Here is a 15,195-nt window from a genome sequence, read left to right on the forward strand (position 1 = left end):
AGGCTGGTGTGCTGTGCGACGTAGAGCGCCGTGCGGACGGCGCGAAAATCGTATGCACGATCAAAGACAAATCTGGGGTAACAAAGAAGGAAAAGGACGAGGAGAAAGGAACAACGGCGACAGAAGCCTAGCCTTCCGAAACTGGGTGAATTTCTCCAATCCAAGTAAGAACTGCTTTTGCAAAGCACTTTCCCTTTTTGATGGTTTTTTTTTTTTTTGGCAGCATGCGCCTACCTCGTCATGATAATATATTTAGTCTAGCGGGCGGGTCTGTCACCTGGAGAGGTCGTCGCACAGGAGAACTGTCTCCGGTTAGGCCTACATGCCGAGCTTGGCACGATAAACTGTGGCCTGTAATATGGCCTAGCGCCACAGAGCTGGCCAGGCCCGTGCTAGGCTGCATGGTGCACAAACTGCTGCGAAGATGACCTGAAATCTAGCGTACGGCGGATCTCGATTGCGGCAACAGGCGAGGAAAAAGCAACTGCAGCCTGTGCCAGGACAGTACTGGTGTAGATGCGTGGCAAGACAAAATTCTAGAATGCGGTCTTACATGTTGCCTTTCTGATTCAACGAAGATCTCGTACATAAGCGGCCAAAATAGAAAAGCGATGCAAGTACTTCATATTACTACTGTAAAATGCTGACTGGTGCCCTAAGCCAGGATTAAGCAATGCCTAAGAGGAAGCTACTCGGACTTAATACTGCTGGGAAGGTTGCAAAAGGATTACCACCACAGAGGGGGGCCCCGCAGCAAGCTCAAGGATGCCCAAATGGACCACTCACAGGCCACAGCTAGCCAACATGTCGTCATGCTTTGCGGCTGGAACGCGGTCGCGGCCAGACGGCGAGTGGCATGCGGAGCGTGCTGGGAAGATGACGCCGGACAGGTCAGGCCAACTTTATTCCCAAACCAAGCTTCAACCTCTTATATCGATTATGAGAAAATTTTCGACGCGCAACAAGAAATCAAACAACGACTAATTGGGCCAACAGAACAAAAGACCAACCATAGAAGAGCGCGGAACGGAACGAGAATCAGCTTTTTGTGAAGCCAAAAGGCAAAAAAGCGTAAAAGCAGGTTACATTTGCCGTCTTTTTCGTCGTCTCGACCAACCTTTCGCCCTACCTTGAGAGAGGGCACGGAGCTAACGGGTGTCAATTGGGGTCCCGTTTGAGCTCGATCCGGCCGCCATTGTCCGAACCGGGAGTGCGGACAAGCAAACGAAGAGCTTCCACAATTGGTAGCATTGGCAGGACTTGGCCTTGGTCGTCCTACCCAGCAAGACACGGCTCCCGCCTTGGCCCAAGCCTCAGACACCGCGACACTACCCCAGGCGCAACCTCCGGCGCAACCCCAGACGCCGCTACAATGCGCCTCTTCCTCCTTCCAATCTCTACGCGGCGCACGCTGTTCTATTGCGAGCGCCTGACCGAGCCGCTCCCTCACCAGATGTCCCTCATGGACAAGGTCCAAAACCGGGCCGCCAAGATGTGGTCCGGCTGGGAGAAGAAGCCACCGGGCAGCCTGATGCACCGCATTGTGTCCTCGGGCAACGCCGGTCTACGACGCATTGCCTTTGAGGAGTGGGGGCTCAAGTCGGTGCCGCCTCACTCGGCACGGAAGCGGATGGAAGAAGCGGCCGCTCGGGCGATCGAGGAGGACAAGGAGAACAAGAAGAATACGAATGCGGACGGGGTGGATACAAAGGACACCAAAACGGCCGTCGTCAAAGGCTTCGACTCAAAATCGGTCCAAGTTGTCTATCCGTCATCCGTCATTCCCTCGACGTCTGTGGAGGCGCTGCTGACCAGGCTGGGCACCGAGCGCGAGGATTTGCACCGGAAGCGGCTGATCTGGTGCTTTGTCGGCATGCCCATCACGGCGCCGTTTGTCCTCGTCCCCGTCATCCCCAATATTCCCTTCTTCTACCTGGCCTACCGCGCGTGGTCACACTGGCGGGCGCTCTCCGGCAGCAAACACATCCAGCACCTACTGGCGAACAAGGGCCTCGTCTATACGTCCTCGCCGATTCTCGACGCCATCTACGACAAGGAGAAGTCCGTTATGGGGGAGACAAAGCCAGTCGGAACGCAGATACGCCGGGAGGCCGACAGCAACGGGAGTGCGGTGAGCCACGACGAAGCAGAGCCGGAACGACTGCTCCTATCGAACCCGAGCGGCAGCAAAGGCATTGCGGACGCGTTCAACGCGCCGTCCCTCGAGCTCGAGCTAGAGCGGGCCATTTGGCAGGTAGAGACAGCCCTAGCGAAGGAGCGCGGGGTGAAGGGGAAGAATGAGGAGGAGACGAAGCAAGAAGGACCGGACGCAAACGCAAATGTGGGGATCGAGACAACAAAACGACAAACCATACCAGAGAAGCAACAGCCGACACCAGAACAGTGGGCCGGGCCACCAGATGCACCAGCAAAGGGAAAGGACAAGGCCAACTGATTCGAGACGGCATTGGAGGGGCCGGTGATGTGGGCTGAGACAAAAGACGAGGCGCAATTTCCGTTGGGAACACGATATGGACTATATGATACTATTTTGATTTTGCGTCTTGGACGGACTGCGTTGTCGTTTCATACATAGACTGGATCGGAGAGCGGATACATGAGGGACATAGACTCCTCTCGGCAAACTTGCACATACACAAGATATACTCACCTACATATACAACATACACACCGTACAACAATGGCCGAAAACGTGACACGAAATCATGCCCGGCCAGACCGGAAGGACTGGGAGCGCCGGCACTCTTGCAATTGGAGGTGGATCGGCGGTCGGTAGTTCAACTTGACCGACCGGTCGGGTCTATGGTTGAGAGCTTTTTACGGAGTACATTGCCTACCTCGTTTTCGTTTTTGTCAATTTTGGACGCCGTCCGGGCCACTTTCTGTAACAGAGTGGGCCCGGGGGCCCCATCTACTCGGTACAAAGTATCCAGTTATCTTTATGGAGGGAGAGAAGGACATCGAGAGAGGCGGAAGGATTTTCATGATACGGGGCAATTGCAATGGAGTAATTACAACATATTCTGCCCGCGTAGCCTCTCTCGTTAAACACCCTGGCTCTGGACCAGAAATCCGAAGCACGACGTTCTTGAAATTGGACTATCTACGGAGTAGGCGCGGTACGGAGTTCAACTAAACCAATACCGGTAATCTGTCTGTGTAGACAACATACCGTACGAGCCTCAGAGCTAGCATTTTCACTATACTGCGCAAGTCCCGACTCTTCCGCTCGTCGATCCCGATCTCCAGCAAAACGCAACACTAACACGGACATTCTCGGTTTGAGCGACTCGCTTAAAAATCCGTTACGGCCTTCGTGGTCACCTCGCAACGTTTGTACCAAGTCTGGCTTTGGAGAGAATCTGTTTCGGCCAGAAGAATGAAGCCAGGACTACAGACTACGGGGACGCATCAAATACGACTTTGCAAATAGGCCTCCTTCGGGGTGTGAAGGAGCTGGTGTGCACACAAAGTCGGCCCAGGTCATTGTTTTCATCGATTTGGCAGTACTTTCGATAGTGCGGCCGGTGCGTCGTGCATTGGTCCTTTCAATTGTCACTTGTGCCATCAGCCTTGCAAGAGCTACGATTTGAGGAACTTGGAACCGCACCTGATTCGCTTAACTGATTAACAGTTAAAGGCAAGAGACTCGTGCCTTCCTCGACTGTAGCATCGATGCTGTACGGGTTATGTCTCCATGTTTGGCTTCTCGTTCGAGGCAGGTACATTGGGCACCTCCGTTAACAGCAGAAGAGGCGCCATAAGACTGAAAGTGTCCGAACGTTGGAAAGGGCAGGAGCAGATCAAATGGCTATTTTGGCCGCCGGGGCCGAAAGTTGGCGGCCCAAGCTCTGAAACCCACCACCTGAGCAATAACCAGAACAAGTATAAAAACAACCGTCTTTCGGGGACAAATGCTGGCAAAGACTTGAGGACCCGACTCGAAGGCTGTTTTCGGAAGTAACAAAAGAATACCTGGCCAGAACATGAATTTCAGACACATGGGCATCGCATCTTCCGTGGCCTTTGTGCCCAGCGGAAGGAGAATATCCCAAATCAGAGTCGCTTCTACTGGTCAATCTCGAATCAGCTGTATTCTATCGCTGTCAAACTAGAGGAAAACAGTGAATCACATGGAAATTTCTTACATCGGTCCCGGCCACGGTGTTGTGCGATCCTGCGCTAGTCCCTATTTTCTCGCCCGCTGCGGAGTAACACATATCACCGTACGACATGCGGCGTGCTACGACTAGACCGGCTTCAGGCAGTGTCTTTCGTAGGCCCACACTTTTCCTCCATCTTGGCCTGAACGCCCCTTTCAACCACAATGGCCTGGCCTGGCGCTTACGCCGCATCTGTGCCCTTTCCCCCTCCTTCCATTTCAAATTCCTTGCACTGGCTTGAGCACCTCTCGGGGCCTCTCCTCCACTAAAACCCCATTCCCCCATCGCGGCTGCCTTGGCTGCGGCGTTAGCAGCCCACGAAAAAGTTGCCCGGTGTACTTCGTACAGAGTATTACGTCGTAATTAATACTTCCACGTACTGAGGCGCTCGCCGTGTGCTCTGTTCCTATTTGCAAGCACTCGTGCGCTTAGCAGTGCAAAATACTTCGTGCAAGTACTTGATTTCGCGGAGAACGCAACGACTACACGGCGAAGATAAAACGCAAACAATATTTTCGGACTTGTGCCTCGAGGTAATCTGCTTTTGTCATAACTCGCGTCGTTCTTTCCCCGTCCAAAAGGTCCAACCCGTTTCACGCCACCACGAGGCAGGAACTTTTTGCACTTGTATTGCAGCAGCATACGTCGCAAAGAGACGGAAGGAGCCAACGAACTAGCACCGGCTTTGACTTTTCATCTCCCTTCTCCATCGTCGATGCCCCGCCGCGATTCTGTCTTTTGCCCTTCTTCTTGCTCACTAGCTTCATTCAATCCGCTGCTCGGTGCACTTCGTCATTTTTTCCCTCTCCGTCATTCTTCTTTCTTCTGCTTTCAGGCACACCCCTGTTTCGATATCCAGGGTTCTTTTGAGTAGATACTCAACTGGTGTTCTTGTTGTCTCTCCTCCACCCTCACCCTCCTGTCCTTCATCGGAACACTTGAAGTTGCACCCATCGACACCTTCACAGTCGGCATTTTGCCGACCTTGATGCCTTGACTATTTGCGCAGTGTCCATCTCCGCCCCTTTTGCGTCCTTCCTCCAGATTCGACGCCCACTTCATCACCCACGGCGAGTCAGCACTTGTCCCACCTGTCGCATTTCCACGGTGTATTGCTCTCCTTGCAGCCAGCGTCCAGCTTGCAGCACGTGTCGCAAGCGGTACCTTTCCTCGCCTGCTACTGCTCCGAGACGTCCGCGACGCACCGGTTTCGACCCGGCAACGGGGTACTAAGAAAAGGCCGTACTCGTCCGTACTCATCCGGATAGGGCAACATCCAAACGACGGCTGCAACATCGACTCCCGCGTACCATCTCGTGGCCATTGTAGGACGACGACTGCTTTCGTCCGAGACAATCGACGTTTCGTTCCTCCCCACATCTCATTCATACCAGCAACGTATTTGACGGCCTCCCTTCTATCAAATCATTCGTACAACCGCCCATCACCAAAGCTCCTTACCGACGACATCGACCTAGAGTTTGGATCACGTCGGCACTATGGAGATCGATTCGCCCATGGAAGACGGTGCGCAGTCGCAGCAGGGGCAGCAGGCGCCGTCATCACCCTCCAGACAGGGCTTTGCTGCGACTGAAGCGAACAACCAACAGGGCGCACAGTCGGCACAGGACCAGTCTTCGAACCAGTCGGGAGCCAACCATCTCAGCTTCAGAAGGTAAGGATTGCATTCTTTGTCTCGTATTGTTATTATGGTTCTAGAGTGTTATGGTCATCCGTTCCAGTACCCAACTTTTGTAAAACGTCGCAGAGCGCGAAGACGTCTTTTGGCTATGGCCTAGCGGTCGTGGTCATCACTGCAGGTCTTGGGTGTCGAGCCTGCTTCTGCATGATAAGGAGGGTGACAAAGCTCGAAATCAGATGGAAACAAATGGTGGTAAAGAGAAATGACCATTTTCTAACACGGTTTCTTCCGCAGGCAACGAGCATCGAGAGCATGTGAGGTTCGTTTTCCCCAGATTTTCCCTTTCGACTCTTTTTCTTTTCTTCTTTTTCGCTCCAATCCCGGACTTCATCACACTATTATATTTGCGGCCTGTTGCGAGCCGGCTTGGAGCTGCCCTCCTTCACGTCGGTTATTGATGACCTCCATCTGAGCCGAGGCAACGTCTTTTACGATCCTCCTTCAGTCTCACACTCCAAACTCCGATGCCTCTCATTCGCTACCACAACCCCTTCTCTCCGCAAGCACGCGCCTCCTACCCCCCCTCACTCCTCCCCGTATCTCGGGATCGTCCTTGTTATCCTGACTTATGCCCAAATGCTTGCAATTTGGCCCCTTGGCACAACCTCTGTCATTTCCTAATGACGTTTGACTACTTCGCAAATTAGAAGTTCCATGCTGACGATACCTCGTGACAGACATGCCATGCGAGAAAGGTACGAATACCACACGGCAGATGCGCCACAACACTCCTTACGTCCAGTGCACTCCCGAGGCACATATCAGATCCACATAGATCTTGACGTCAATGAGAGATTGCAAATGGGAACTCGGAGCTTGACCTGGGCCCTCGATCCGATTTCATTCCTCCGTCTTTTATCGACACTCTTGTGATGCAAGAACATCTTGATCTTGAGAAAATCCTAACATTGTGCCATCATATAGGTTCGATGTGATGCCGCCAGTCTCGGTATCCCTTGCACAAACTGTGTCGCGTTCAACATCGAGTGCAGAATTCCAGCTCCGAAACGCAAGAAGGCAGCCACTCAAGCGACCCCATCAACGGGTAGATCAGCGTCAAAGGACTCAGACAGGTGTGTTTATAAAGCGCTTTCTGCATAGAGCGATACCTGTAGCACGTTTGATGTCTCTTGTAAGAGTATCCTATTCTGACGATGTCCATTTAGCGAACGCGGCGACCCTACCGACGACAGATCGCCGCAAGCAAGTAGTGTTGCAGCATCCAATGCATCGGGAATTACACCGACCACCAACGCCACTCTTGGGAACTTCCGTCCGCCGGCCATTTACCACACCGCTGAAGGCACCCCGTCGAGTGCCGTGACGGAGCTTCAAGCGAAGCAGCAAGAAGCCGATAATAGCACATACGTCAACATTCTTATGAAGCCCCGGTTCACGAGAGCGCCCATCACGGAGGCCGGCCGTGTTGCCTATCTCGGCGAGTCGTCCAACTTGACCTTGCTGGTACACGACCAGGCTGGCTCGAGCGATGTCGTCCACTACCCGCTGCCTGAGAATGTGCGCGGTTCGCGTGCACGTCTCACCGAGTTAGACAATGTTGAGATTGATATATTGCACCAACGGGGCGCATTCTTGCTCCCTCCACGCGACCTGTGCGACGAGCTGATCGATGCCTACTTCAAGTGGGTGCACCCGATCGTTCCGGCCATCAACCGTACACGTTTTATGCGCCAGTATCGCGACACAAACAACCCTCCCTCCCTCCTGCTGCTCCAAGCCGTCCTCCTCGCCGGCTCACGCGTTTGCAAGAATCCGAAACTTATGGATGCCAACGGCTCCACGACACCGGCCGCCCTGACGTTTTACAAGCGCGCCAAAGCTCTCTACGACGCCAACTACGAAGACGACCGTGTTACCATTGTGCAATCGCTACTTCTGATGGGCTGGTACTGGGAAGGCCCGGAAGACGTCACCAAGAACGTTTTCTACTGGAGCCGCGTCGCCACCATTGTGGCGCAGGGCTCTGGTATGCACCGAAGTGTAGAAGACTCGCAACTGAGCACGACTGACAAGCGCTTATGGAAGCGTATCTGGTGGACGCTCTTTACGCGCGATCGCTCGGTTGCTGTTGCTCTGGGCCGCCCCGTGCACATCAACCTGGAGGACTCGGACGTCGAGATGCTCGTCGAAGAGGACTTTAACGAAGACGAGCCGGATCAGCCGAGCGAGTACAAAACGGACCCTCTCCAAGCTCAATTCTTCATGCAGTACGTCAAGTTGTGTGAGATTATGGGCTTGGTGCTCTCCCAGCAATATTCGGTTGCCTCCAAGGGCCGTCAGAAGAGCCCCATGGACCTAGCGCACAGTGACATGGCGCTGGCCGACTGGCTGCAGAACTGTCCGCCGATTGTGTGCTGGAATTCTGCCAGTCGCAACTTCTGGTCGGGCCTCTTGTTCTCGACCTACTACACCACGCTGTGTCTCCTGCATCGTGCCTATATGCCCCCCGGGTCTTCCAGTCGCTTTGGTGATGAGTCTGCTATGTACCCATCTCGCACGATCGCGTTCCAGGCCGCAAACAACATTTCTCACATCATCGACTACATGAACAGCTCTGATCAATTGCGGTTCTGCCCGGCATTTATCGTCTACAGTCTCTTCTCTGCCCTCATCATGCATGTCTACCAGATGCGGTCGCCCATCCCGTCGATTCAGATGGTCACACAAGACAACCTGCAGATCTGCATGAACGGCCTGAAGGAGGTGTCCAAAGTGTGGCTCGTCGGCAAAATGGTCTATGCACTCTTCGAGTCCATCCTGGGCAACAGAACGTACGAAGACCGCCTTAGACGAGCTGCCGGTCAGAGGCATCATAAGATGCAACAAGTCTTCACGGGCCTCGAGCAACAAGCTGCCGCTCAGCAACAGTCTCAGCAACAGTCCAACAGGCAGGCTCAGCAGCAGGCTCAGCAACAGGCCCAGCAGCAGGTTCAGCATCAGCAGCAGCAGCAGCAGCAGCAGGCCCAACAACAACAGCAGGCTCAGCAGCAACAACAATATGATCTGTCGAAGCGCAAGTACGACGACATGGCCATCGACTTCAGCGTTAACACGCCACAGCCGCAGGAGTCCTATGAGCGGTCCAGACCACAGACGCCAAGTCTTGCGAATGCAAAGGCTGAGTCGGGTACGGGCACCGCGATGCCACCTCCATCAGCGATCACGTCGCCGCCCACAAAGCAAACTGGCGACGCGTTCATGGGTGGAAACGGGCCGTCCAATGCAGCCGGTGGTACGGCATCCCGGCCACAGACGCGTCCGCACACGCCATTTAACCCCTCTTACTCGGTCCCATCGACCCCGCCAGACCTGTACCTGGTCACGCGCAACTCGCCGATTTTGTCGCAATCTGTCTGGGAAAACTTCCAACCAGACCAGCTGTTCCCTGACGGCACCGGCTTCTCGACCATGTTCCCGCCGACCATGTCCCCGGGTGGCACGACACAGACACTGGACCCCAACATGATCAACACTGGTATGCCTCAGACACAGCAGCAGCAGCCTCAGCAAAGTCCTTTCGTCCAACATGCCGCCCCTGTCTCCACTGCTGATGCCAGCAACAACAGCGGTATTGGTGGCACCAGTGCGAGCCCCATGCAAAACCCGAGCATGTTGGCACCCGGCATACCTGGTTTCCAACAGGGGAATGGCGGTCAGCAGCAGCAGGGCTGGAACGCTAAGACAGATGCTGCAATGCACGACGGCCAGAGCCCGAGCGATAGCTGGAGTACGGGTTCCGTTGGTGGGCAGCCCGTGCCGTCGACTCTCAATGTTGAAGATTGGTATGTCTTTTCCCATCTCGTTTTGTTCTCCTTTGTTTCTTACCTTTTCCAAAGTACTAACCAAGCATCCAATTTAGGTTCCAATTCTTTGGCATCAACGGTGACGCCAGCGCCATGAACCTAGATCTTTCGTCCCTTACATAATAGTAAACGGGAACGAAACACCGCCGATGCTTATGGGAGTTTACAGCCTCAGTTTTTCTGATTAGAAGATTGATATTTTAAGTTGTTGAGAGAGAGGAAATTCGGAGTGTTTTATGGGTATTATGATTAAACATGGAGCAGGAACTGGGGGTTTTACGTATGGAAGTATTGTATATTGGTCTTGAGTGGTTTTACTCTCCTGTCTTTTTTATGTGTCGGGTATAATGATTCAATTCACGACGGTATTCTCCATAAAAGCATTATCAACTTGGTTATTAAAGAAAATGTTTAAATCATATAACAGGGGTGAATCACCACACCGATCTATCTAATCATTCTCATATTCTTATTCAAATTGCAACGAACAAATTTGATTAAAAGCTGTTTATTCTCTTATAACAAAGGCTTAGTCGTGACACGTAAAATGTATTAAATATCCAAATAAATAAAAAAATAGGATTTATATGCAACCCCAGTCTGATATTAGAAAAATATAAAATTTTTCAACAAGACAACGCAAATATGCCCATTACGAAAACCATTCGTGCTTGGCTGACCCTTTGCTAAGTATGGTATGCAAATATGCCTGAAAACTAAAATGCCAAACAAGATGCAGTGATCCAAAACCATTGTTTCAATAAATCATTGCTACGTCAGATTATGGCAAGAGCATCACTTTGGAGCCGACAGAGCGTGACGGCGCATGCTTCGATACCGGCTCCTGTTTCTTCTCGGTCGTCTCATCCTCGGACTTCTCAACCAGAGATACTTGCTCAAATTCGGCCTGTGCTTCCTTGGGCGGCTCAGGCGGTGGCGGGCTAGCATCTTTGGCATCCTGGCCCTGCACATTCTCGCTGGTTCCGTTGGTCGTCACATCGGCTGTCGAGTCATCTGGTGAGGAGAACAGCACCTCTCTCGGTGCAATGTCTTTGGGCGGGACATCCTTGGGTGGGAGGTCCTTGGGCGGGAGGTCCTTGGGCGGCGGCCGGATGGGGCGCTCCTCGTCAAGGTTGCGGACGATGAGATCGGGAGGGAAATCGTGAAGCGAGTCGTGGCCGCTCATGGATCGACCGGAAGCCGAGGTAAATGTAGCTGGCGTATGCACGGACGGCGTGGCCGGCAGCACCTTGTCGTTGGTGTCGCTCGTGCCGGTCATAAAGGACGAGACAGACATGCGCAGGCCTCGCTCCGACGACGCATCGGACGTTGTACTGCTCATTGTGTTGCGGTTGCCTCGGCGGGCGCTGCCGAGCAAACTCCAGCTGCCGCTGCCACCGACGGCGGGGCTGGTCATCCCGCTGCCGTTGCTGCCGCTGTTGCTGCCGTTGTTGGTTGCACTGCCGTTGCTCGCAGAACTGAGAGCGCCGGACATCCGGCCCCAGCCGGTGTTTTTGCGCTTTTCGCCAGCCCAGGAGGCCCAGCTGCTCATGTAGGCAGTCGCCCGTGCGCCGGCAGCCTGGACGGTCTGCTGTGCTTTGGACAGGTCGACACCGCCCACGCCGACAACTCCGTGTTTGGCTTCGCCGTTCGGGTAGCTGCCGCCGTTGACGCCAGGGTGGTCACCGTTGCTGTTGGCTTGGGCCTTTTCCGACTGCTGCTGTTGCCGCGCCTCTTCGGCCCGTCGCCGTTGTGACTCGCGGAGCGTCTCCATGTCCGCGTACAGCTTGTTGAAAAGAGTGGACGCCTTCTCGCGACCAGCCGCAATGTTGCGCCCGAGCACCTCTCTGCCTTGGGCAAAACGCTCGTCCAGGTGGAGATCCTGCACCTGCTGGGCAATGCGGCGCTGCACGTCGTCTATCGACAATCCGCCCGCACAGGGATGCTTTGGCTCCACAAATTCAAAGATGTGAGAGTCTGTATTCGCGCTCCAGAGCTTGTAGTTCTCGGTGTGGGACCAGTACTCCACAAACTCGACGCCAAAGTCGGTAGAAGGATCACCCTCAATGTGTTGCAGGGGTGGTGCCGGCACACGTCCTGTACGGCTGTTGGGGGTGGTCGTATAGTTGTGGTACTTGACGGAAGAGATGAGAGACAGCAGGTATTCTTCAAACTGGAGTCGGATAAACTCCTCGCTGCCGACATAGCCCATCGTCTTGGGGCGGCCGGGGTTGGCTTCGTCCCAGGTGTCGTTTACTTCCTGTGTGATGAAATCAATCCAGCGGCGATCGGACACCGAGAGCTGCAGAGCAGCGCGGAGGGAGGTCGACGTGATGTTGACAGTCTTGTCGTCGAGGTTGATGAGAATGTCCGAGTAGCGGTCACGCTGTTGCAGGAGCAGCGAGTTGGTGCTGCCGACAACGTAGGACTTTGTACCAACGTCGGCCAATACGTCAAGCTGCTGGAGGGGTGTATATGGGCCAAACAAGCTTCCCTTTCCAAAGATCTGCAGCGGGAGGCCCATATAGGTCAACAAGGAGCTGCGATCGCTTGTCCGGAGGGTTGTTGGCTTTGTAAGCTTCTCAGAGTAGCTGTTCAGTTCGGGGCCGGCACAGTCTTGCAGATTTCGAAGGAGCCCGGGGATCAGAGAGACGAGAGAGAACTGAATCATGCAGAGGTGTTCGCAGCGAGAGCCGAAAAAGAGCATCTGGGCAGGTTAGCGGGACATACGGAAACGGAAAAACGATGTATAAAGGAAAAGGGTATGCCATACCTTGGGCTGCAGCAGGCAGCACTTGAACAAGACAAGCGTCTGCCAACGGAACTCGTGAACCAGCTCGCGCAAGCTCATACCAAGGTACTGGTCCCGGTCCTCGTCGTCGCTTGGCAACTGCGGCGACCGACTACCACTTGCACTGCTCTTGAGACCACCGCCACCCAGGGCACCACGGGACTTCTCCTCTGCCAGCGACTCCTGGAACCGGCGCAAAATGTCCACGTCGGTGAACTCGCGCTGGTCGAACCAGGCTTTTGTGACGATGCTCAGTCGCTCCTTGAGCATGCCAAAGAACTGGGGGCTGTCGGCAATGACCACAACAGCCTTCTGGACAGTCGAACGGGTGACTTCGGCGGGGCGGTTGCGCAGTTGGGCGGCGTCGATTTGCCGCGTGCAGGAAATGCCAAAGAGGGACGTGGCAGGTGTACTGGGACTGGAGGATGTGTCAGGGGTGGCGGGCTTCAGGAGCGTAAAGTAGGAGAAGTCTTCGGTCGAGGCGTGGGCGCCGTCGCTGAGGGCCATGAACGGCAGCAAGGGCCAGTCGTACTGGACGGCGGGATCTTCTGCGGACAGGGGCACGCCAAACCACATCTCAACCTCCGGACCACGGGCATGGTGGAAGTCGACGACGCAGAGCAGCGGGGTGAAGCCCGGCGCCAATGATGCGGGCGACCGTGGTGCTGCAGATGCGCTCGGGGTCAGAGGCGGTAAATACGTGCTCAGAGCTGCTGCACCCGTCGTGTCGATTGGCGTTACAGAGGGTTGCAGATGGTTCGCTGATGTTGTCGCTGTCGCTGTCGGCTGTGGCACTGGCGAAACTGTTTCGTCTGTAGATATTGCTGCATCTCCGGGTGCAGCCACAGCTGCAGGTGCGGGTGCATCCGTTGCAACATCCACGCCGGACTCAACGCCTCCCGTGTGGTCGTCCGCCTCCGGCGGCATTGGTGCTGACGTCGTGTCCATAATGTGTCCTGGCCCCCAAGACCTCGTCTTGCTGTTTCACTCCCCAGCACCGTGCAAACACTTGAGACGTCTACCCAGTACGATGGCGTGTAGACTTTGATTGTAGCTTGGTCGAGACGTTTGCTCTCTTTCGACGAGATCGGGGACGGCCGAGTCTAAGCAGGGAGGGCAAATGCCGATTCAGGGGAAACGGGCCTAGGTAGTTGCGGATTGTACCTGACCCGTAGGCTGTCTACTTCTTCGCGACGTCGAAGGAAAAGTCAGGAATCGTGAGCCACAACGTCGGTGAGTAGAGAGGCAAAATCAAATTGTCGAGGAGGTCGAGAAGGAAACGCGTCAAAGTTGGAGGAACAGATGGACGAAAAAAAAGAGGGGAGGAAAAGTCATGAAAAGTGGGAGCTGCTATTGCACGCACACCTGTACCTTGACTACTGCGTCTCCAATGCGACGTGGTGTTGTCAGACAGGGTGGAAATGCAAAAGCACCCTTTTCATGAAGACGCCGGGCGAGACAGATGCGAAGCCAAGAAAGAGAGAATAAAAAGGGAGTGAAGAGCACGAATGGGGAGAAACCCGAACAGACACCCAAAAGGCGGTGTTGAAGTCGTTCGCTCCTTCTTCGCCTTTTGCTTTAACCTGTGTTAAGCTTCTCCGTACGGAAACGGAATACAGCAAATTGGAGTCCCATAAAATACGGTGCGTAGGGCGGGCATTTTCTCACCATAAGGGTCAAGGGCCACCTCCCACTGGCTCACGGCTTTTGAGAATCCCAGACTCTTAGCGCCGTTTCCCAGTTACAATCAACCCAAAGGCACCTTCCGCTCTCAGTTCCGCAGGCCACAATTACAGCAATTGGTATGCACTAAAACCTTCTGATTCTCTACTTTTTTCCAAGTGCCGCTTTCCTGACGTATTAATCCATCGTCAAAAATTATCGCGCGATGCGACCGGAAACTGTCAACAACAGTCTCATAGTCCCAGCAAGACCAAATAGCGACAGGCTATAAGGCTATATCAAGCATAGACGATCCCTTATTTTACGCTGATATAACGTTGCTGAGACTTCAGGTAAAATCTTAACAGGAACAAAAAGGCATGGGGTTTTCCGGCGTAAGATCGGCATGGCCGCTCTGTATCTTACAAGGACAGAATTTCACCCCGAAAATCGTTTGACAGATATGTAGCAGATATCGATTTAGCAAAAATCTAAAAAAAAAAAAGCCATAACAAAAGGGGGAGGGAAAAGATCAGATGAAGATCATGTACCAAAGAAAGGACAGCGTGGAAAGGGAAACTTGCTGGGGGAGGGGCGAAAGATAAGAGTGCCAAGACGGCGTATCGTATGTGATGGAGGGCCAGGTGTGCGAATGCGATCCTGAGCAATTGCAAAAGAAACCGGAATCAACAAAAGCATTGTCGAGAAGATCCATTGTTGGTGCGGAGCAAAGACGAGATCGAGGACACGATACCAAACAATTCGCTGTGGGCGCATTGGGCATACACAGCAAATGCCACTACGCAGTCACCACGCATGCACGTCTATGGAAGGATATTGGCGACGGCACATAGAGTTTATGGCCATGCGACAAAACATGTAAAGGATGCATCTGATACGGGTGCCAGCGTGTCTTGCATATGTAGCTGCCCGTCATCCATCCTCCTTCCCACAAGGCAGAGAGGTAGAGCAGCCATGTCAATGAGCACTATCGCCAGCTATAGCAGGTGGCTGAACAAAGTAGGGTGCACG

At 53.9% G+C, this 15,195-nt stretch overlaps 4 protein-coding genes across 4 annotated transcripts; 2 read left to right on the forward strand and 2 right to left on the reverse strand.

Moving 5' to 3' along the window:
- Positions 1-1,372: 1,372 nt before the first annotated feature.
- Positions 1,373-2,455, forward strand: SPSK_07711 (uncharacterized protein; the record flags this gene model as incomplete). The annotated part of the gene is made up of 1 exon (XM_016734368.1): positions 1,373-2,455. One exon carries the CDS (start codon positions 1,373-1,375, stop codon positions 2,453-2,455), a length of 1,083 nt encoding a protein of 360 aa, XP_016591480.1.
- A 2,560-nt stretch (positions 2,456-5,015) lies between these two features.
- On the reverse strand, positions 5,016-5,508 carry SPSK_08062 (uncharacterized protein; the record flags this gene model as incomplete). Its single annotated transcript, XM_016734711.1, has 2 exons — positions 5,016-5,358; positions 5,390-5,508. The coding sequence occupies 2 exons, from the start codon at positions 5,506-5,508 to the stop codon at positions 5,016-5,018; spliced, it is 462 nt and encodes a 153-aa protein (XP_016591481.1).
- Positions 5,509-6,820: 1,312 nt separating this feature from the next.
- SPSK_06982 (cutinase transcription factor 1 alpha) lies at positions 6,821-9,833 on the forward strand (the record flags this gene model as incomplete). The annotated part of the gene is made up of 3 exons (XM_016733652.1): positions 6,821-6,963; positions 7,053-9,689; positions 9,767-9,833. The coding sequence occupies 3 exons, from the start codon at positions 6,821-6,823 to the stop codon at positions 9,831-9,833; spliced, it is 2,847 nt and encodes a 948-aa protein (XP_016591482.1).
- Positions 9,834-10,491: 658 nt separating this feature from the next.
- Positions 10,492-13,449, reverse strand: SPSK_06991 (avl9 protein; the record flags this gene model as incomplete). Its single annotated transcript, XM_016733661.1, has 2 exons — positions 10,492-12,417; positions 12,484-13,449. The coding sequence occupies 2 exons, from the start codon at positions 13,447-13,449 to the stop codon at positions 10,492-10,494; spliced, it is 2,892 nt and encodes a 963-aa protein (XP_016591483.1).
- Positions 13,450-15,195: the final 1,746 nt, after the last annotated feature.

The sequence above is a fragment of the Sporothrix schenckii genome (genome assembly GCF_000961545.1).
Source record: "Sporothrix schenckii 1099-18 chromosome Unknown Cont41, whole genome shotgun sequence".
Taxonomy (NCBI): Eukaryota; Fungi; Ascomycota; class Sordariomycetes; order Ophiostomatales; family Ophiostomataceae; genus Sporothrix; species Sporothrix schenckii.